The 22919-nt window shown below is 50.4% G+C and overlaps 1 protein-coding gene across 2 annotated transcripts; it reads right to left on the reverse strand.

Moving 5' to 3' along the window:
• Positions 1-680: 680 nt before the first annotated feature.
• Positions 681-18101, reverse strand: LOC130079587 (ELAV-like protein 2). 2 transcript variants are annotated; one of them, XM_056244900.1, is made up of 7 exons: positions 17950-18101; positions 14815-15001; positions 11281-11384; positions 6070-6223; positions 4855-5062; positions 2104-2142; positions 681-1351 (listed from the first exon to the last, which is right to left on the reverse strand). In XM_056244900.1, the coding sequence occupies exons 2-7, from the start codon at positions 14984-14986 to the stop codon at positions 1048-1050; spliced, it is 981 nt and encodes a 326-aa protein (XP_056100875.1). In that variant the 5' UTR covers positions 14987-15001; positions 17950-18101; the 3' UTR covers positions 681-1047. The 2 variants fall into 2 exon arrangements, with proteins under 2 accessions (XP_056100875.1, XP_056100874.1); XM_056244899.1 differs by having other exon boundaries at positions 14815-14998; positions 17950-18100.
• Positions 18102-22919: the final 4818 nt, after the last annotated feature.

The following is a 22919-nucleotide window of genomic DNA, read 5'->3' on the forward strand; positions in this document are numbered from 1 at the left end:
TAAATACAACTTTATTTAATTGACTAGAAGAAAAAGCTTGATCACTCCCGTTTAAAGTATATGTGAGGATTCATCTGTGAAATATGAATCTGTGGTTCACATCTGAGAAACAGTGATTTAGATTGACTATAAATCAATAAACAAAACCTTCAGCTTGAACATGCAGGTGAATATAGTTAAATCAGCATCAGACCGAGTGACATTTCAACACTCCAGCTGTTCAAAACTCAACAGAAATGCAGTTAAAGTGTTAGAAACTTCTGTCATCATTTACATCATGTTTGAGTTTCTTTCTTCTGTTGAACACAAAAGAAGATATTTTGCACAAAACAGTTAAACAGCAGATAGAAACTGGTACATGATGCAAATGATGACAGAAGTTTCATTTCTCAAAAACGGTATTTAAAGGTGCAATCTGTAATAAAGACAACTAGTGGTCGACTTTATGATACAGTGATTCTCATGTAAAAGATGTCGAACATCTTAAGGCTCTCCCTCAGAAGCTCTTTCTCTTCTGACCAACCTTGTGTTTGAACTCTTCATGTTTGAGGAGTCGCTGTGATTTGTTTTTGGATAAAAGCATCAGTTAAATGAACAAATGTAAATGTTGTGATGATTCTCTGCGTGACATTAATGAAGATCAGAAAACCATGTCAAAAAACTGCAGCAGATCCAGTACAAATGTTTCAATTTCTCTTTTATAAAAATAGATGCTTTTAAACTTCCAAGCTTCTTTTTTTTACCATATATAATCGCTTTAGGAATTTTGGCCTTTTTACATCAAGTAAACAATTTACGTTAAGTAACATTATGCAACAAAGAAAAAAACTTAAAAAACAAAACTCACAAGTCAATGTTAAAGAAACTGAATTAGTAAATGAACTTTAAAGCACTTAGACCAGAGAAATGTAGAAATCTAAAATAGAAGATGACTCGAAAACAAAACACTCAAAGTTCCAGTGGCTGTTATTCCACTGAAACAGATGTTTTTAAAAGTAAACCACTTTAAGAACACAAGCAGAAGATGAAATATTGGCTGTGTTCGGCTCAGGCCGTGTGTGTTCTGCTGGTCTTGAAGGACACCTGCAGAACCCGTTCCCCGAGCCGGTACCCGTTCAGACTAGCGATAGCGACGGCCGCCTCCTCGTAGCTGCTCATGGTCACGAAGCCGAAGCCTTTGCACTTGTCTGTGCTGAAGTCTCGTATGACCTTGACGTTGATGACGGCGCCGAACGGGCCGAAGATCTGCCAGAGGACGCTCTCGTCTGCGTCCGGGGCGAGATTATACACGAAGATACACCAGCCAGCGGCGTGAGGGAACCCGACTCCATCGATGGACACGGGAGAGAATCTGCGGCCAGAAACAACAACAAAGAGTTCAGCTGAAGAACAAACCTCTGGACTGTTCGAGGATTCACTAACGTGCAGCACATACCCATCACTTAAGATCTTCACAAACAACAATTAATGAATAATAAAAATTAGAGCTAAAAAAAAAAAAAAACGCGTGTAACAGTATATTGGATCCGTGCAGCTCTTAAACTGACAGCGGCCTAATAATAATAATAATTCATTTCATTTATATAGCGCTTTTCTAGGTACTCAAAGCGCTTCACATGGAAGGGGGAATCTCCTCAACCACCACCAATGTGCAGCATCCACACAATTCAGTTAATCACAATATTCCTGTTAATGTTAATCAAACAACAAAAGACAAAGATAAAATCACTCACTGCTCTCGATTCAATAACTTTTGTAACTTTAACAAGGATTAATCTATATTTAATTATACAGTTAAGACTATGCAGTGCTATTTTACATTTGATTATTAATATTCTCCACCTGTAAATTACTGTAAGACTTAACTGATAAACATGAAAAGCAAGATTGTTCTATTGCTCATAATTTGATTATTTGTTCTAAGTTTATTACTAACAGTTTATTTGTCTAACAATAGTTAGGCTAGTAGTTTTTGGTGTCACAATCTTATTTATTACGGTTATGGGTCAAACACAACGAAGACAATAACTAGGCCCATTTAAATGTATTTATTACGTTTTGTGTATGGTCCTGTGTCAGAAGTGACATGAGACTCACATGTACCTTTTGACTCCATAGGAGGCGTTGAGCAGGTTGTCCAGCCTGAAACAAACACACAGACTCAGTGAACCAGCTCAGACTCGAGCGAGCAAGGGAATACCTGAATCTGTGCTCAGGGTGCATGAGGGCGAGGGAATACCTGAATCTGTGCTCAGGGTGCATGAGGGCGAGGGAATACCTGAATCTGTGCTCCGGGTGCATGAGGGCGAGGGAATACCTGAATCTGTGCTCCGGGTGCATGAGGGCGAGGGAATACCTGAATCTGTGCTCAGGGTGCATGAGGGCGCTTGAGGGCGAGGGAATACCTGAATCTGTGCTCCGGGTGCATGAGGGCGAGGGAATACCTGAATCTGTGCTCAGGGTGCATGAGGGCGAGGGAATACCTGAATCTGTGCTCCGGGTGCATGAGGGCGAGGGAATACCTGAATCTGTGCTCCGGGTGCATGAGGGCGAGGGAATACCTGAATCTGTGCTCCGGGTGCATGAGGGCGAGGGAATACCTGAATCTGTGCTCAGGGTGCATGAGGGCGAGGGAATACCTGAATCTGTGCTCAGGGTGCATGAGGGCGAGGGAATACCTGAATCTGTGCTCAGGGTGCATGAGGGCGCTTGAGGGCGAGGGAATACCTGAATCTGTGCTCCGGGTGCATGAGGGCGAGGGAATACCTGAATCTGTGCTCCGGGTGCATGAGGGCGAGGGAATACCTGAATCTGTACTCCGGGTGCATGAGGGCGAGGGAATACCTGAATCTGTGCTCAGGGTGCATGAGGGCGAGGGAATACCTGAATCTGTGCTCCGGGTGCATGAGGGCGAGGGAATACCTGAATCTGTGCTCAGGGTGCATGAGGGCGCTTGAGGGCGAGGGAATACCTGAATCTGTGCTCCGGGTGCATGAGGGCGAGGGAATACCTGAATCTGTGCTCCGGGTGCATGAGGGCGAGGGAATACCTGAATCTGTACTCCGGGTGCATGAGGGCGAGGGAATACCTGAATCTGTGCTCCGGGTGCATGAGGGCGAGGGAATACCTGAATCTGTGCTCAGGGTGCATGAGGGCGCTTGAGGGCGAGGGAATACCTGAATCTGTGCTCCGGGTGCATGAGGGCGAGGGAATACCTGAATCTGTGCTCCGGGTGCATGAGGGCGAGGGAATACCTGAATCTGTACTCCGGGTGCATGAGGGCGAGGGAATACCTGAATCTGTGCTCAGGGTGCATGAGGGCGCTTGAGGGCGAGGGAATACCTGAATCTGTGCTCCGGGTGCATGAGGGCGAGGGAATACCTGAATCTGTGCTCAGGGTGCATGAGGGCGAGGGAATACCTGAATCTGTGCTCAGGGTGCATGAGGGCGAGGGAATACCTGAATCTGTGCTCAGGGTGCATGAGGGCGATGGAATACCTGAATCTGTGCTCAGGGTGCATGAGGGCGCTTGAGGGCGAGGGAATACCTGAATCTGTGCTCAGGGTGCATGAGGGCGAGGGAATACCTGAATCTGTGCTCAGGGTGCATGAGGGCGAGGGAATACCTGAATCTGTGCTCAGGGTGCATGAGGGCGCTTGAGGGCGAGGGAATACCTGAATCTGTGCTCCGGGTGCATGAGGGCTAGGGAATACCTGAATCTGTGCTCAGGGTGCATGAGGGCGAGGGAATACCTGAATCTGTGCTCAGGGTGCATGAGGGCGATGGAATACCTGAATCTGTGCTCAGGGTGCATGAGGGCGCTTGAGGGCGAGGGAATACCTGAATCTGTGCTCCGGGTGCATGAGGGCGAGGGAATACCTGAATCTGTGCTCCGGGTGCATGAGGGCGAGGGAATACCTGAATCTGTGCTCAGGGTGCATGAGGGCGAGGGAATACCTGAATCTGTGCTCAGGGTGCATGAGGGCGATGGAATATCTGAATCTGTGCTCAGGGTGCATGAGGGCGAGGGAATACCTGAATCTGTGCTCCGGGTGCATGAGGGCGAGGGAATACCTGAATCTGTGCTCCGGGTGCATGAGGGCGAGGGAATACCTGAATCTGTGCTCAGGGTGCATGAGGGCGATGGAATACCTGAATCTGTGCTCCGGGTGCATGAGGGCGAGGGAATACCTGAATCTGTGCTCCGGGTGCATGAGGGCGAGGGAATACCTGAATCTGTGCTCCGGGTGCATGAGGGCGAGGGAATACCTGAATCTGTGCTCCGGGTGCATGAGGGCGAGGGAATACCTGAATCTGTGCTCCGGGTGCATGAGGGCGAGGGAATACCTGAATCTGTGCTCCGGGTGCATGAGGGCGAGGGAATACCTGAATCTGTGCTCCGGGTGCATGAGGGCGAGGGAATACCTGAATCTGCGCTCCGGGTGCATGAGGGCGAGGGAATACCTGAATCTGTGCTCAGGGTGCATGAGGGCGAGGGAATACCTGAATCTGTGCTCAGGGTGCATGAGGGCGAGGGAATACCTGAATCTGTGCTCCGGGTGCATGAGGGCGAGGGAATACCTGAATCTGTGCTCCGGGTGCATGAGGGCGAGGGAATACCTGAATCTGTTCTCCGGGTGCATGAGGGCGAGGGAATACCTGAATCTGTGCTCAGGGTGCATGAGGGCGAGGGAATACCTGAATCTGCGCTCTGGGCTCATGAGGGCGAGGGAATACCTGAATCTGTGCTCCGGGTGCATGAGGGCGAGGGAATACCTGAATCTGTGCTCAGGGTGCATGAGGGCGAGGGAATACCTGAATCTGCGCTCTGGGCTCATGAGGGCGAGGGAATACCTGAATCTGTGTGCGGGGTGCATTAGCGCTCCAGCGTAGCGTCTGCCGGCCGACACACACGGCAGGCTCTTCTGACTGGGGTTGTTGGCGAACTTCACAGTGATGGGCTCAGTGGATCCGGGCGGCTTCTGTGCGTTCAGCCCTTTAATGGCCTCCTCGGCCTCTGTGCGCCGGTCGAAGCGGATGAAGCCCACGCCTCGCGACACGCCTGAACACCACACACACACTTAGCACAGTATTCAGGCCTGAACACCACACACACTCAGCACATTAGTACTGTTCTGCCCTCGTAGAAATCACAACCTCAAATAATACAGTAGAGATCATGTTTATTTATTACAGCAGATTTAGGGTGTGTTAACAGTTGTGTTTCGGTTCTCTGGTCCGAACCAAAACAGAAAGCAGCGTATTTGCTAAACTCTAGTGTGAAGGAGCCCGGCTTCAAAGAGAGAGTATTAGACTATAATACCCTGTAGAATTAACATACTACATGTAAATGATACTCTTTAAAGTTCAGCCTTTAAACCCAAGCAGAAGCCAGTCGGTAGTGGGCGGAACGAATACGCAAACGCTAGCGCTCACCTACTCCTGTCCCCGGTTTGATTCCAGCAAATCAGTTCGAGCGAATGCTGACAATGTGATTAATATTCATGAACCCATAGTATATATTATTCTGGTGAGTAAACTAAAAAAGATTTACTTGCCAATGGCGATTCCATTGCCAAGGTGTGTGTCGAGGGTTTCCAGGGTTCAGATGCAGCGTTCAGACTGTTCACCAGAACCGCACTAACAGAGCAATCGCAAGTTCGCTTCAATTTAACCAAACCCGCCCTGTGTGAACACACACTCGGGGAGGAACACGGACCGGCTGAATGAGCAGAATATCTCAGAGATCAAACTCACAAAACTGTTAGTCTTTCCTTGTCTGTCTTCTTTGTCAGTGTCAGTAAACACAGATGAACTGGTTTCCAAGTAGTTTACACACACACACCTGAGAGCTGGTCCAGTAGTACACACACACACACACACCTGAGAGCTGGTCCAGTAGTACACACACACACACACACCTGAGAGCTGGCCAGTAGTACACACACACACACACACATACCTGAGAGCTGGCCAGTAGTACACACACACACACACCTGAGAGCTGGCCAGTAGTACACACACACATACCTGAGAGCTGGCCAGTAGTACACACACACACACACACACCTGAGAGCTGGTCCAGCAGGATCCTGGAGGTGATGATGCGGCCGAACGGGCAGAACAGCAGGTCCAGCTCGCTCTGGGTCATGGTCTTCGGGAGGCCGCTCACATACAGGTTAGCGTCGCGGATAGAGGCGGAGCTCGGGCGAGCGAACGACACCTGGACAACACACACACACACACTCACTGGGACAGGCACCTGGACAACACACACACACTCACTGGGACAGGCACCTGGACAACACACACACAATCACTGGGACAGGCACCTGGACAACACACACACACACTCACTGGGACAGGCACCTGGACAACACACACACACTCACTGGGACAGGCACCTGGACAACACACACACAATCACTGGGACAGGCACCTGGACAACACACACACACTCACTGGGATGGGGACCTGGACAACACACACACAATCACTGGGACAGGCACCTGGACAACACACACACACTCACTGGGATGGGGACCTGGACAACACACACACACACACTGGGATGGGGACCTGGACAACACACACACAATCACTGGGACAGGCACCTGGACAACACACACACACACACACACACACTCACTGGGATGGGGACCTGGACAACACACACACAATCACTGGGACAGGCACCTGGACAACACACACACACACACACACACACTCACTGGGATGGGGACCTGGACAACACACACACACACTCACTGGGACGGGCACCTGGACAACACACACACACTCACTGGGATGGGGACCTGGACAACACACACACACACTCACTGGGACAGGCACCTGGACAACACACACACACTCACTGGGATGGGGACCTGAACACACACACACACTCACTGGGACAGGCACCTGGACAACACACACACACACACACACTCACTGGGACAGGCACCTGGACAACACACACACACTCACTGGGACAGGCACCTGGACAACACACACACACTCACTGGGACAGGCACCTGGACAACACACACACTCACTGGGACAGGCACCTGGACAACACACACACACTCACTGGGACGGGCACCTGGACAACACACACACACACTCACTGGGACAGGCACCTGGACAACACACACACACACACACACTCACTGGGACAGGCACCTGAACAACACACACACAATCACTGGGACAGGCACCTGAACACACACACACACACACACACTGGGACAGGCACCTGGACAACACACACACACACACACACACACTCACTGGGACGGGCACCTGGACAACACACACACACACTCACTGGGATGGGCACCTGGACAACACACACACACACTCACTGGGACGGGCACCTGGACAACACACACACACACACTCACTGGGACGGGCACCTGGACAACACACACACAAACACACACTCACTGGGATGGGCACCTGGACACACACACACACACACACAATCACTGGGACAGGCACCTGGACAACACACACACACACACACACACTCACTGGGATGGGGACTTGGACAACACACACAATCACTGGGACAGGCACCTGGACAACACACACACACTCACTGGGATGGGGACCTGGACAACACACACAATCACTGGGACAGGCACCTGAACACACACACACACTCACTGGGATGGGGACCTGGACAACACACACACACTCACTGGGACGGGCACCTGAACACACACACACACTCACTGGGACAGGCACCTGGACAACACACACACACACTCACTGGGATGGGGACCTGAACACACACACACACTCACTGGGACAGGCACCTGGACAACACACACACACTCACTGGGATGGGGACCTGGACAACACACACACACACACACACACTCACTGGGATGGGGACCTGGACAACACACACAATCACTGGGACAGGCACCTGGACAACACACACACACTCACTGGGATGGGGACCTGGACAACACACACACTCACTGGGACAGGCACCTGAACACACACACACACACTCACTGGGATGGGGACCTGGACAACACACACACACTCACTGGGACGGGCACCTGAACACACACAAACACTCACTGGGACAGGCACCTGGACAACACACACACACTCACTGGGACGGGGACCTGAACACACACACACACACTCACTGGGACAGGCACCTGGACAACACACACACACTCACTGGGATGGGGACCTGGACAACACACACACACACACACACTCACTGGGATGGGGACCTGGACAACACACACAATCACTGGGACAGGCACCAGGACAACACACACACACTCACTGGGATGGGGACCTGGACAACACACACACACACACACAAACACACACTCACTGGGATGGGGACCTGGACAACACACACACACTCACTGGGATGGGGACCTGGACAACACACACACACACTCACTGGGACAGGCACCTGGACAACACACACACACACACACACACTGGGACAGGCACCTGGACAACACACACACTGGGAGAGGCACCTGGACAACACACACACACTGGGACGGGCACCTGGACAACACACACACTGGGAGAGGCACCTGGACAACACACACACACACACACACTGGGACGGGCACCTGGACAACACACACACACTCACTGGGACAGGCACCTGAACACACACACACACACACACACACACACACACACACTGGGACAGGCACCTGGACAACACACACACACTCACTGGGACAGGCACCTGAACACACACACACACACACACACACACACACACACACACACTGGGACAGGCACCTGGACAACACACACACACTCACTGGGACAGGCACCTGAACAACACACACACACTCACTGGGATGGGGACCTGGACAACACACACACACACTCACTGGGACAGGCACCTGAACACACACACACTGGGACAGGCACCTGAACAACACACACACACACTCACTGGGATGGGGACCTGAACACACACACACACTGGGACAGGCACCTGAACACACACACACACACACTGGGACAGGCACCTGGACAACACACACACACACACACACGGGGACAGGCACCTGGACAACACACACACACTCACTGGGATGGGGACCTGAACACACACACACACACACTGGGACAGGCACCTGAACACACACACACACACTGGGACAGGCACCTGGACAACACACACACACACACACTGGGACAGGCACCTGAACAACACACACACACTCACTGGGATGGGGACCTGAACACACACACACACACACTGGGACAGGCACCTGGACAACACACACACACTCACTGGGACAGCCACCTGAACAACACACACACACACTCACTGGGACAGGCACCTGGACAACACACACACACTCACTGGGACAGGCACCTGGACAACACACACACACTCACTGGGACAGGCACCTGGACAACACACAGACACACACTGGGACAGGCACCTGGACAACACACACACACTCACTGGGACAGGCACCTGGACAACACACACTCACTGGGACAGGCACCTGGACAACACACACACACTCACTGGGATGGGGACCTGGACAACACACACACACTCACTGGGACAGGCATCTGGACAACACACACACACACACTCACTGGGACGGGCACCTGGACAACACACACACACACACACACACACAATCACTGGGACGGGCACCTGGACAACACACAAACACACACACACACACACACTGGGACGGGCACCTGGACAACACACACACACACACACTCACTGGGACAGGCACCTGAACACACACACACACACACACACACACACACACTGGGACAGGCACCTGGACAACACACACACACACACACACTGGGACAGGCACCTGGACAACACACACACACTCACTGGGACAGGCACCTGAACAACACACACACACACACACACACTGGGACAGGCACCTGGACAACACACACACGGGGACAGGCACCTGGACAACACACACACACACACACTGGGACAGGCACCTGAACAACACACACACACACACACTGGGACAGGCACCTGAACAACACACACACACACTGGGACAGGCACCTGAACAACACACACACACTCACTGGGATGGGGACCTGAACACACACACACACACACTCACTGGGATGGGGACCTGAACACACACACACACACACTGGGACAGGCACCTGAACACACACACACACACACACTGGGACAGGCACCTGAACAACACACACACACACACTGGGACAGGCACCTGAACAACACACACACACTCACTGGGATGGGGACCTGAACACACACACTCACTGGGATGGGGACCTGAACACACACACACACACACTGGGACAGGCACCTGGACAACACACACACACTCACTGGGACAGCCATCTGAACAACACACACACACACTCACTGGGACAGGCACCTTGACAACACACACACACTCACTGGGACGGGCACCTGGACAACACACACACACTCACTGGGATGGGGACCTGGACAACACACACACACTCACTGGGACAGGCACCTGGACAACACACACACACTCACTGGGACAGGCACCTGGACAACACACACACACTCACTGGGACAGGCACCTGGACAACACACACACACTCACTGGGACAGGCACCTGGACAACACACACACACTCACTGGGACGGGCACCTGGACAACACACACACACTCACTGGGATGGGGCCCTGGACAACACACACACACTCACTGGGACAGGCACCTGGACAACACACACACACTCACTGGGACAGGCACCTGGACAACACACACACACTCACTGGGACAGGCACCTGGACAACACACACACTCACTGGGACAGGCACCTGGACAACACACACACACTCACTGGGACAGGCACCTGGACAACACACACACACTCACTGGGACAGGCACCTGGACAACACACACACTCACTGGGACGGGCACCTGGACAACACACACACACACTCACTGGGACAGGCACCTGAACAACACACACACAATCACTGGGACAGGCACCTGAACACACACACACACTGGGACAGGCACCTGGACAACACACACACACACACACTCACTGGGACGGGCACCTGGACAACACACACACACACTCACTGGGATGGGCACCTGGACAACACACACACACACACACACACACTCACTCACTGGGACGGGCACCTGGACAACACACACACACACACTCACTGGGACGGGCACCTGGACAACACACACACACACACACACACACTCACTGGGATGGGCACCTGGACAACACACACACACACGGATCTTACCTTGATGGTTTTGGCCTGCAGTTTGAGTCCATTTAAAATACTTATGGCTTTGTCTGCATCTTTGGGCTCCACATAGTTCACAAACCCATAACCCAGACTCTGACCTACACACACACACACACACACACATTACGGATCTGAAGCTGCCATGAGACTCATCACTGTAGGGTCAGTCATCAGGTCATGTGACTGTTTGAACTCATGTATGTCAGTGACTCAGATATTATGAACCCTTGCCTAAACACACACTCTCACTAATGAGCCTCAAACATCATATCACGACTGAGCAGTGAAAACTAGCACTAGCCAAACTACCGTTAGTGAAAACTAGCACTAGCCAAACTACCGTTAGTGAAAACTAGCACTAGCCAAACTAACGTTAGTGAAAACTAGCACTAGCCAAACTAACGTTAGTTAAAACTAGCACTAGCCAAACTAACGTTAGTGAAAACTAGCACTAGCCAAACTAACGTTAGCGAAAACTAGCACTAGCCAAACTAACGTTAGCGAAAACTAGCACTAGCCAAACTAACGTTAGCGAAAACTAGCACTAGCCAAACTAACGTTAGCGAAAACTAGCACTAGCCAAACTAACGTTAGCGAAAACTAGCACTAGCCAAACTAACGTTAGCGAAAACCAGCACTAGCCAAACTAACGTTAGTGAAAACTAGCACTAGCCAAACTAACGTTAGTGAAAACTAGCACTAGCCAAACTAACGTTAGTGAAAACTAGCACTAGCCAAACTAACGTCAACGTTAGTTAAAACTAGCACTAGCCAAACTAACGTTAGTGAAAACTAGCACTAGCCAAACTAACGTTAGCGAAAACTAGCACTAGCCAAACTAACGTTAGCGAAAACTAGCACTAGCCAAACTAACGTTAGCGAAAACTAGCACTAGCCAAACTAACGTTAGCGAAAACTAGCACTAGCCAAACTAACGTTAGCAAAAACTAGCACTAGCCAAACTAACGTTAGCGAAAACTAGCACTAGCCAAACTAACGTTAGTGAAAACTAGCACTAGCCAAACTAACGTTAGTGAAAACTAGCACTAGCCAAACTAACGTTAGTGAAAACTAGCACTAGCCAAGCTAACGTTAGTGAAGACGTTTTTTGAAGCTCCTTGAAGACCCAGTCAGAACAAAGAAACAAATGAAAAGTAATAGGACAAATAAATATAATAGAACAAAGATGAAATAAACTGTTTAAAATGTTCCTGTAAGTCTAACAGTGCGTTCAGGAGCAGAGACTCTCTCTCAGTCATCATCAATGCCAGGCGGCAGTGGTTATTAGCGCTCACTTTAAGAGCTGCACGGATACAACTCACTCACACACACTCACACACTCACCGGCCCAAAAGTTATGAAAGACATCGTTAAAATAGTCCGAGTGACTACAGCGTTATATAAATGAAGATGACGACTTGACTACGGCCGCCAGGCGTAACTTCTCTACGGCCGCGCGAGCTAGATTGAGCGCCAGGCGTAACTTCTCTACGGCCGCGTGAGCTAGATTGAGCGCCAGGCGTAACTTCTCTACGGCCACACGAGCTAGATTGAGCGCCAGGCGTAACTTCTCTACGGCCGCGCGAGCTAGATTGAGCGCCAGGCGTAACTTCTCTACGGCCGCGCGAGCTAGATTGAGCGCCAGGCGTAACTTCTCTACGGCCGCGCGAGCTAGATTGAGCGCCAGGCATAACTTCTCTACGGCCGCACGAGCTAGATTGAGCGCAAGGCGTAACTTCTCTACGGCCGCGCGAGCTAAATTGAACGCCAGGCGTAACTTCTCTACGGCCGCGCGAGCTAGATTGAGCGCCAGGCATAACTTCTCTACGGCCGCGCGAGCTAGATTGAGCGCCAGGCGTACCTTCTCTATGGCCGTCACGAGCTAGATTGAGCGCCAGGCGTAACTTCTCTACGGCCGCACGAGCTAGATTGAGCGCCAGGCGTAACTTCTCTACGGCCGCGCGAGCTAGATTGAGCGCCAGGCGTAACTTCTCTACGGCCGCACGAGCTAGATTGAGCGCCAGGCGTAACTTCTCTACGGCCGCACGAGCTAGATTGAGCGCCAGGCGTAACTTCTCTACGGCCGCGCAAGCTAGATTGAGCGCCAGGCGTAACTTCTCTACGGCCGCACGAGCTAGATTGAGCGCCAGGCGTAACTTCTCTACGGCCGCGCGAGCTAGATTGAGCGCCAGGCGTACCTTCTCTACAGCCGCGCGAGCTAGATTGCGCGGCGATTGAGCGCCAGGCGTAACTTCTCTACGGCCGCGCGAGCTAGATTGAGCGCCAGGCGTAACTTCTCTACGGCCGTGCGAGCTAGATTGAGCGCCAGGCGTAACTTCTCTACGGCCGCGCGAGCTAGATTGAGCGCCAGGCGTAACTTCTCTATGGCCGCGCGAGCTAGATTGAGCGCCAGGCGTAACTTCTCTACGGCCGCACGAGCTAGATTGAGCGCCAGGCGTAACTTCTCTACGGCCGCGCGAGCTAGATTGAGCGCCAGGCGTAACTTCTCTACGGCCGCGCGAGCTAGATTGAGCGCCAGGCGTACCTTCTCTACAGCCGCGCGAGCTAGATTGAGCGCCAGGCGTACCTTCTCTACGGCCGCGCGAGCTAGATTGAGCGCCAGGCGTAACTTCTCTACGGCCGCACGAGCTAGATTGAGCGCCAGGCGTAACTTCTCTACGGCCGCGCAAGCTAGATTGAGCGCCAGGCGTAACTTCTCTACGGCCGCACGAGCTAGATTGAGCGCCAGGCGTAACTTCTCTACGGCCGCGCGAGCTAGATTGAGCGCCAGGCGTACCTTCTCTACAGCCGCGCGAGCTAGATTGCGCGGCGATTGAGCGCCAGGCGTAACTTCTCTACGGCCGCGCGAGCTAGATTGAGCGCCAGGCGTAACTTCTCTACGGCCGTGCGAGCTAGATTGAGCGCCAGGCGTAACTTCTCTACGGCCGCGCGAGCTAGATTGAGCGCCAGGCGTAACTTCTCTATGGCCGCGCGAGCTAGATTGAGCGCCAGGCGTAACTTCTCTACGGCCGCGCGAGCTAGATTGAGCGCCAGGCGTAACTTCTCTACGGCCGCGCGAGCTAGATTGAGCGCCAGGCGTAACTTCTCTACGGCCGCGCGAGCTAGATTGAGCGCCAGGCGTAACTTCTCTACGGCCGCGCGAGCTAGATTGAGCGCCAGGCGTAACTTCTCTATGGCCGCGCGAGCTAGATTGAGCGCCAGGCGTAACTTCTCTACGGCCGCGCGAGCTAGATTGAGCGCCAGGCGTAACTTCTCTATGGCCGCGCGAGCTAGATTGAGCGCCAGGCGTAACTTCTCTACGGCCGCGCGAGCTAGATTGACCGCCAGGCGTAACTTCTCTACGGCCGCGCGAGCTAGATTGAGCGCCAGGCGTAACTTCTCTACGGCCGCTCGAGCTAGATTGAGCGCCAGGCGTAACTTCTCTACGGCCGCGCGAGCTAGATTGAGCGCCAGGCGTAACTTCTCTATGGCCGCGCGAGCTAGATTGAGCCGGCTGAGTGAGCGCACCTGTGATCTTGTCCCGCACGATCTTGCAGGACTCGATGTCCCCGATGCTGCCGAACAGACTCTTCAGCTCGTCCGGCGCCATGTTCTGCGGCAGGTAGTTCACGATCAGGTTGGTTTTGCTGTCGTCTACGGGGGACGTGCAGATCGCCTCGTCACACACCTGCATCTCCATGGCGACGATCACCTGCTTCAGACACGCGACCAAAACAGGAAGTGACATCAGATTAACCATTCAAACACGCCACATTTGAAGATTGGAGAAGCAAGACTAGAGAACTCGATCAGAGATGATTTTTAGCAAAAAACAAGTTGAGAAATGCGAAACTATTCATTTTAAAAGGACCGACAGGAGTGTGTGAGAGAGTGTGTGAGGAGAAAGCAGCATTTCTTGACATTATTTTCACGGCACATGCGCTTTAGCTCAATACTTTCGGTTCGGACTGTAAAACAGGATTTCTGCCGTCGATTATACTAACAGACAGTAAAAGATCAAAGTTGGGATTTTAAGAAACATTCAAATGAAGATCACGATTAATCAGTGACCCTTTTATGACCCAGCTAAAGATAATTGCTTAAATCAAGAACATTTACATAAATATGAATGTAAAACAACATACAAACTAAATGCCACAAAACTCCAATTAAGATTTCAGTTATTAGCTTTTAATTGAAATGACGAAAACAGGTTTTTAATTTCATTAAACGCCTCAGTGAAACACCAGCTGATCTGATCAGAGAAACACACACACACACACAATACATGCTGTTGTATAGTCAATATGTAGTGACCGTAGCTTCTGCTCACTCCCATAGACCACAGCGGCTGGAAACACTGTGTAACAACCAACTCAAGCCGAGTGCATTCGAAAAATAGAATAAAATGATATTTTATTTTTAATCACATTGAGTGAATGATTCAATGACGAGCATTTTCTAGCGGTCTCGTCTCCCCCTACTGGTGTAACGATGTAATGATACAATCTTTACTCGAAGCATCAAGTTTCTTTCAAAAGGTGATTTGGTGTTTTTGATCGTTACTGTAGAAATCAGTGATACGATAACTCTTTATATTTAAAAGCCGATAACCGATATATTGGCTGATAAATCTAAATCCAAATTTTTATATAGTTTTTGAGAGCCTGATTACAAAACCAAAAGTCTCATTAAAAGCCACGTCTCAAACACACAATTATAATGTTCTCATAACTCGATGTAGCCGATATGACAGACTTGCACATGCTGCACTTTACAGTATTTTCCCTTTTTGAAGTGTTTCCAATCATATTTAAAGCAATTCATAACCATCATGTTGAACAGTGCGCATCTGAAGCGTCTCAGCTGAAGGAAATAAAGTATTTATCAGCTTTAATATATCGGACAAATTCTCACATCAGGCCGATAACGATAACATTACAAATAAACATTATGTTTACAGTGAAATTATACTCAAGTCGTTACATTTGTACAAAATACCACTATTGACCACAGCAAAAATATATCTGTCGCAAACATTATCTCTTAATTACGGTTTTCTGAATAATGTTATTCGGCCCTGCTCTCCTCCAACTCAGTTTGTATTTTTTTCGGTTTTGAACATCAGTATAAAAGGTTTGAAAATAGAATATAAACGTATATAAACGTTTATAGAAGCCTGTAGTTTCATAGAGTTTGTGTCTGAGTGCTAAGTTAATTTATATAATTTGAAATAAGTAATTATTTAATGCATTTTGTGCCAACGGAACGATACATTTTCTTCAGTTTAGCTCAAAAAGACTGATGTTGTGATCACTGTGTGAAGAGTGTAGAAGACCATTAATTCGGATTCACGCCAGTATCATGACGTGACGTTCAGGTCTGATGAAGTCACGTGACGGAGTTTGACGCGTTTAGAGCCGCTGATTCACAACGGTAGATTCGTAAATGATTCGCAGCTTCATGAAACGTGCTGCGTCCCAATTCGCATACTATCCGTCCTAAACAGTATTCGAAAATAGAATTAGTACGTCCCAAATCGTAGTATGTTGAAATGAGTGTCCCAAAGAGACCCGGATGGTCTACTATATCCGGTCAGAATCCGAAGTGCAGATCGATGCGCACTCTAACGGCTGATATTGCCCACAACCCATCGCGCGTTGGACGAGGATTCGGTTAGAACTACAAACACGAATGAAAAGTGTTCAAAAACTACAGACATGGAGGACGCGCGAGTCCGGCGGTTATGTAAAGAGGTTTAGATAAAGGGGTTTGAGTGATTAATTATCAGTATCTAACCTGACGAAAATGTATTTATTCAATGTTGTCCACATTATATTGCATCTGCGGCAGCATTGTGAACTTTTGCAAAGATACGTTTAGCCATTAACTTTTAAATGCATTATTATATTCAAATTCCAAACACATGAGGAGAGTCTCCGCATGAAAGGCCCATGACTGGCAGATGAACGTGCGACAACAATTCTCTCCGAAATGGTAAGAAGTTATATTAGATTGAATGGAGGATTTTAACTGTGACAAGATGATTGACAGGGCAGTTTACGGTGATAGGATGCACGCGACAGATCTGTACGTTGAAGATGAGGAAGTAGTATGTCCCAAAGCTTGCCTACTCTTTTGCTACACACTCAAAAGTATGTACTTTTTCTTCACAAAAAGAGTACATACTTTTAGGGCGTAGTATAAGTAGGCGAATTGGGACGCAGCGTCAGTGTTTGGGAAGCTTCACTTCACTACCTCCAGCATCAGCAGGGTTAAACACACAGCTAAAGACGCCAATAACAGGCTAACTTCTGTTAAGAGTTCACCACAACCACAACCACAGAAAAGCATGGGGTAAATAGAGACACAAGTTAGCTCGGCTAAATAACTCAGATACACACAGGATTGCACAGGTAACCTCAGGTGTGTAAACGGGTAACGTTAAACGGGGAACCGAACTAGTGCTTTCCTCAGACACAACACGCGCAAAAACTGTAGAAATACAGTGTAAATGTACATTATAAAACTAACGAATGAAACATTAGACTACCAGTTCTCACAAACAAATCAGATTAAACAGCTTTTACATTTAGCGAGGAAACATTTATATCAAAAATAACCGCCCAATGTAGAAATAGATAAAATAAATCGCTTTATTACCTGATGTGGGTTTATATCACCGGTGTGCACTGATCAGCGCGCGCGCACGGTAAGGTGGGCGATGGCGGGAAACAGCGGCTCTAAGAAGACTGGCATGTGAACGAGCCAATCATGGAGTCTCGTTACGATTCCCTCACACGCTATTGGACGGTGTGAAGCGCGAGGGCGGAACCTGCGTGAAACAGCAGGTGCGGCGGATCAAGGTGTGATGAGGATTGGATTCAGGGTCATTTACTAAAAAGGAAAACGTTTTTTTCTTTGCGTTTTTCGCGTAGGCCGACATACCAACCAGACGTTCACATATCGCGGGAACGGCTAAAGGCGCGGTGTTCTTCTGCCAGGCCAGTAGGTGGCGATGCCAAGAAGATGTCAAGAAACACTGGCACGCGCCTATAGACTTTTTTTTAAATATTATCTAAATATACGAAAGGACTCACATATCGAAACAGTTTTAATTGCTTTCTTATTATTTGAATGAGAAATAGTCTTCATATATATTTGAATTTCTTTTTCAAGAACCAAAAACTAAGGTCGGGTTCTACTCTTCTTACATAATGTAAAAGAACTTAAGCAACAATTATAAATTAAATTCATAATAGAGTATTTTTTTCCCTTTTATTTGAGGGTATATTAGAAAAAAACAAATATAAAACCAAAACCAATGTATTGCAAAATGAACAGTTCAAATCAATACCCTTTTTAAATTCAATAAGAAAATGATCTGTGTAAGACTTTTTTTTCTTTAACTTTATTTACCACTAAATATGTATTTGGCAAAGTCCAGATGTCCTTCCATAATAATAACCCTTTCACGTATAACAACACAGTTAGTGTCCGAATATCCGCGTCTCCGGAGATCTCCGAGATGATCCTTCGCTGCCTTTGATATCCCACAATCCTTTGCGCTCCGTGGAGCTAAAAATAAAGATGGCGTCTGAAATTTGATGTTGGTGGTCAGTTTGTGTAAAGTGTGCATTTTGACCAACTTTTCTCATTTTTTGATGACATTTCTAGAGAAGTTAGTATTGTATGAATTAAATATTCAATGTTGTTATGGATCATTAAACCGCTGCGCTGCCTCAGTCTGTCTGAATCTTCATTAAAGTCTCTGTCGAGGTTTCGATGCAGCCAATGAAGTACAGAACCACTAGTTAATTTTTATTTTATTTTTATTGCATAACAGAACAATAACAACATACAGAGGATCATCACCATGTATTCAACTAGTATCTATTACATTCATAATAGCATCAAAGGAAAAAATATATATAGGCGGGCATTTCTCTGATTAAGGGCCAAATTGGGTTGCTGCAATTTTGAAAATTAAAATCCCAAATTTGACTAATTGGTATACATCAAATTATCAGTCCTTAAGTACAACGTTATGAGCTTGGTTGAGACCATAGATAAGGGAATTTATGATTTTTTGCCATTTTTTTTAACTATGTCAAGTAAATGTGTCATTACCATCATATCATCGAATGTATGTAAAAAAATAAAACTTAGATGATAAATCAGTGCTTTTAAAACATTCTGTGGTTTCACATGGAATATATTTTATCTTGAACTTAAAGTCCCCATGAATTCTAAATTGACCATACTAAAGCACCTTTCACACAGCGCTTTGAACCCGGCACATTGCCAGAGTGCCTTCTGTGTGAACGCAAACACGGCCCGGGACTGATGCCGGGGTCAATGCCGGGATCGATGCCGGGTTGGGGACCGAGTAACATTGCCGTGTTCAGACCCGGAACGCGCGCTGTGTGAACAAAAGCCGTAACCAATGCCGTGTCGTAATGATGATGCTGAAGTGAAGTGAAAGCAGGCTAGTGAAACGGTACGTAATGCGCTAGTTTATGATCGAATCAGAGAAAACAATGCACAAGCGGGGTTTCTCCAGAGAGAGATCGCAGCTCATAAGCAAACTATACACGTATACATGTCACATCGATGTCACGCGTCTTTCCGGAACACACACGGGTTGTGTGTGAACGCGCTCTCTGATTCCGGCAAATCACTGGCAGTGTGAATGAAGCAAAATCAAACGAACCCGGGTCAAATCCCGGGTCGCTTTATCCGTGTATTTTCCGGAATCTCTGTGTGAAAGGGGCTTTACTTTGTTTGCCTAAATTGATCGTTTTGTGGTGAACAATTCATCCATGCAAGTCAATCCACACAAAAAAAAAATGTTTGGCTTCATAATCTTTAATCACAATCTGAAATGTCCCCTCCCCTCTGCATTGGAGGACCTTCCCTGATGACGTAGGTTTGACGGGTTGGGCGTCGGCTTAACATCCGTAACCACGCCCCTCCAACTGACTGCAGACAGGCGGAATGACAACACCTACTTTTCTAGATCCAATCTGGTGCTAGTTGGAAAAAAGGCCACGCCCACTATTTTTCCTCATTTAGTATTCCGTTCCTCTCGGAAATACGTCACAACACTGGAGAAAAGTCGTTTGCAACTTCCGGTTCACGGGGACTTTAATGGGATTGTTGATTTTTACTTGCAAGATGAATTACAGTCATTTAAAGGGCAACTCGATGAATGTGTATTTAATATTGGTCATTTATATAGTACAAATGTGAAATTATTTTTGAAATTTAAGCATTCTAGACTGAGAAAAGGCAAAAAAAAGGAATTTTTTACTCATGTGGCTGAAAGACAACAACTCCCAGAATGCACTTGCTTTGCTGCCCTTACGAGGCCACTCCCAAACCACGCCGGTTACAGGCGGCAGAATCCGAAAAATGGACACAACTAGGCTTGCTTTGATACATCGTGAATTAGTTGATACATTTCCATTTGAAATGGTGCTAAATTGCGTTGTACCGGGATGTACTAGCCTAATGTATATAACACAACTTACACTTTCACATTAAAAATATGATGCAAGGCAGGACCATGTCAACAGAGTAGCTTAGCTTAGTAGCTCTGCATGTGAACTGTATTCCTCCAATTGAAATCACTATTTCTCTAAGCTAATACATTCTCTAGGCTAATCCATACTCTAGTAACACTAAAGGTTTATAAGAAGAACCACAGCCAAAAAAAAAAATTAATATTAACACATTTACAGTCAAAGCTCTGTGGATTCAGCGATCTCCTCCAGAAGAAAATGGCATCGCTGAGATTGGCGACAGCAATAGGACTCTATATCTGTTTCCATCGGTCTGGCCGGGCTCAGGTCGCACAGCGAGAGCACTGACACCGGGCCGCCCCAGCTGGAGTCTGGCCGGGCTCAGGTCACACAGCGAGAGCACTGACACCGGGCCGCCCCTGCTGGAGTCTGGCCGGGCTCAGGTCGCACAGCGAGAGCACTGACACCGGGCCGCCCCTGCTGGAGTCTGGCCGGGCTCAGGTCGCACAGCGAGAGCACTGACACCGGGCCGCCCCAGCTGGAGTCTGGCCGGGCTCAGGTCGCACAGCGAGAGCACTGACACCGGGCCGCCCCAGCTGGAGTCTGGCCGGGCTCAGGTCACACAGCGAGAGCACTGACGCCGCCGGGCCGCCCCAGCTGGAGTCTGGCCGGGCTCAGGTCACACAGCGAGAGCACTGACACCGGGCCGCCCCAGCTGGAGTCTGGCCGGGCTCAGGTCACACAGCGAGAGCACTGACACCGGGCCGCCCCTGCTGGAGTCTGGCCGGGCTCAGGTCGCACAGCGAGAGCACTGACACCGGGCCGCCCCTGCTGGAGTCTGGCCGGGCTCAGGTCGCACAGCGAGAGCACTGACACCGGGCCGCCCCAGCTGGAGTCTGGCCGGGCTCAGGTCGCACAGCGAGAGCACTGACACCGGGCCGCCCCAGCTGGAGTCTGGCCGGGCTCAGGTCACACAGCGAGAGCACTGACACCGGGCCGCCCCAGCTGGAGTCTGGCCGGGCTCAGGTCGCACAGCGAGAGCACTGACGCCGCCGGGCCGCCCCAGCTGGAGTCTGGCCGGGCTCAGGTCGCACAGCGAGAGCACTGACACCGGGCCGCCCCAGCTGGAGTCTGGCCGGGCTCAGGTCGCACAGCGAGAGCACTGACACCGGGCCGCCCCAGCTGGAGTCTGGCCGGGCTCATGTCGCACAGCGAGAGCACTGACACCGGGCCGCCCCAGCTGGAGTCTGGCCGGGCTCAGGTCGCACAGCGAGAGCACTGACACCGGGCCGCCCCAGCTGGAGTCTGGCCGGGCTCAGGTCGCACAGCGAGAGCACTGACGCCGGGCCGCCCCAGCTGGAGTCTGGCCGGGCTCAGGTCGCACAGCGAGAGCACTGACACCGGGCCGCCCCAGCTGGAGTCTGGCCGGGCTCAGGTCGCACAGCGAGAGCACTGACGCCGCCGGGCCGCCCCAGCTGGAGTCTGGCCGGGCTCAGGTCGCACAGCGAGAGCACTGACACCGGGCCGCCCCAGCTGGAGTCTGGCCGGGCTCAGGTCGCACAGCGAGAGCACTGACACCGGGCCGCCCCTGCTCGAGTCTGGCCGGGCTCAGGTCGCACAGCGAGAGCACTGACACCGGGCCGCCCCAGCTGGAGTCTGGCCGGGCTCAGGTCGCACAGCGAGAGCACTGACACCGGGCCGCCCCAGCTGGAGTCTGGCCGGGCTCAGGTCGCACAGCGAGAGCACTGACACCGGGCCGCCCCTGCTCGAGTCTGGCCGGGCTCAGGTCGCACAGCGAGAGCACTGACACCGGGCCGCCCCGACACCGGGCCGCCCCAGCTGGAGTCTGGCCGGGCTCAGGTCGCACAGCGAGAGCACTGACACCGGGCCGCCCCAGCTGGAGTCTGGCCGGGGGTTAGGTCGCACAGCGAGAGCACTGACACCGGGCCGCCCCTGCTGGAGTCTGGCCGGGCTCAGGTCGCACAGCGAAAGCACTGACACCGGGCCGCCCCAGCTGGAGTCTGGCCGGGCTCAGGTCGCACAGCGAGAGCACTGACACCGGGCCGCCCCAGCTGGAGTCTGGCCGGGCTCAGGTCGCACAGCGAGAGC

The sequence above is a fragment of the Rhinichthys klamathensis genome, unplaced genomic scaffold (assembly GCF_029890125.1).
Source record: "Rhinichthys klamathensis goyatoka isolate OS25496 unplaced genomic scaffold, OSU_Roscu_1.1 h1tg001143l_1, whole genome shotgun sequence".
NCBI classification, from domain to species: domain Eukaryota; kingdom Metazoa; phylum Chordata; class Actinopteri; order Cypriniformes; family Leuciscidae; genus Rhinichthys; species Rhinichthys klamathensis.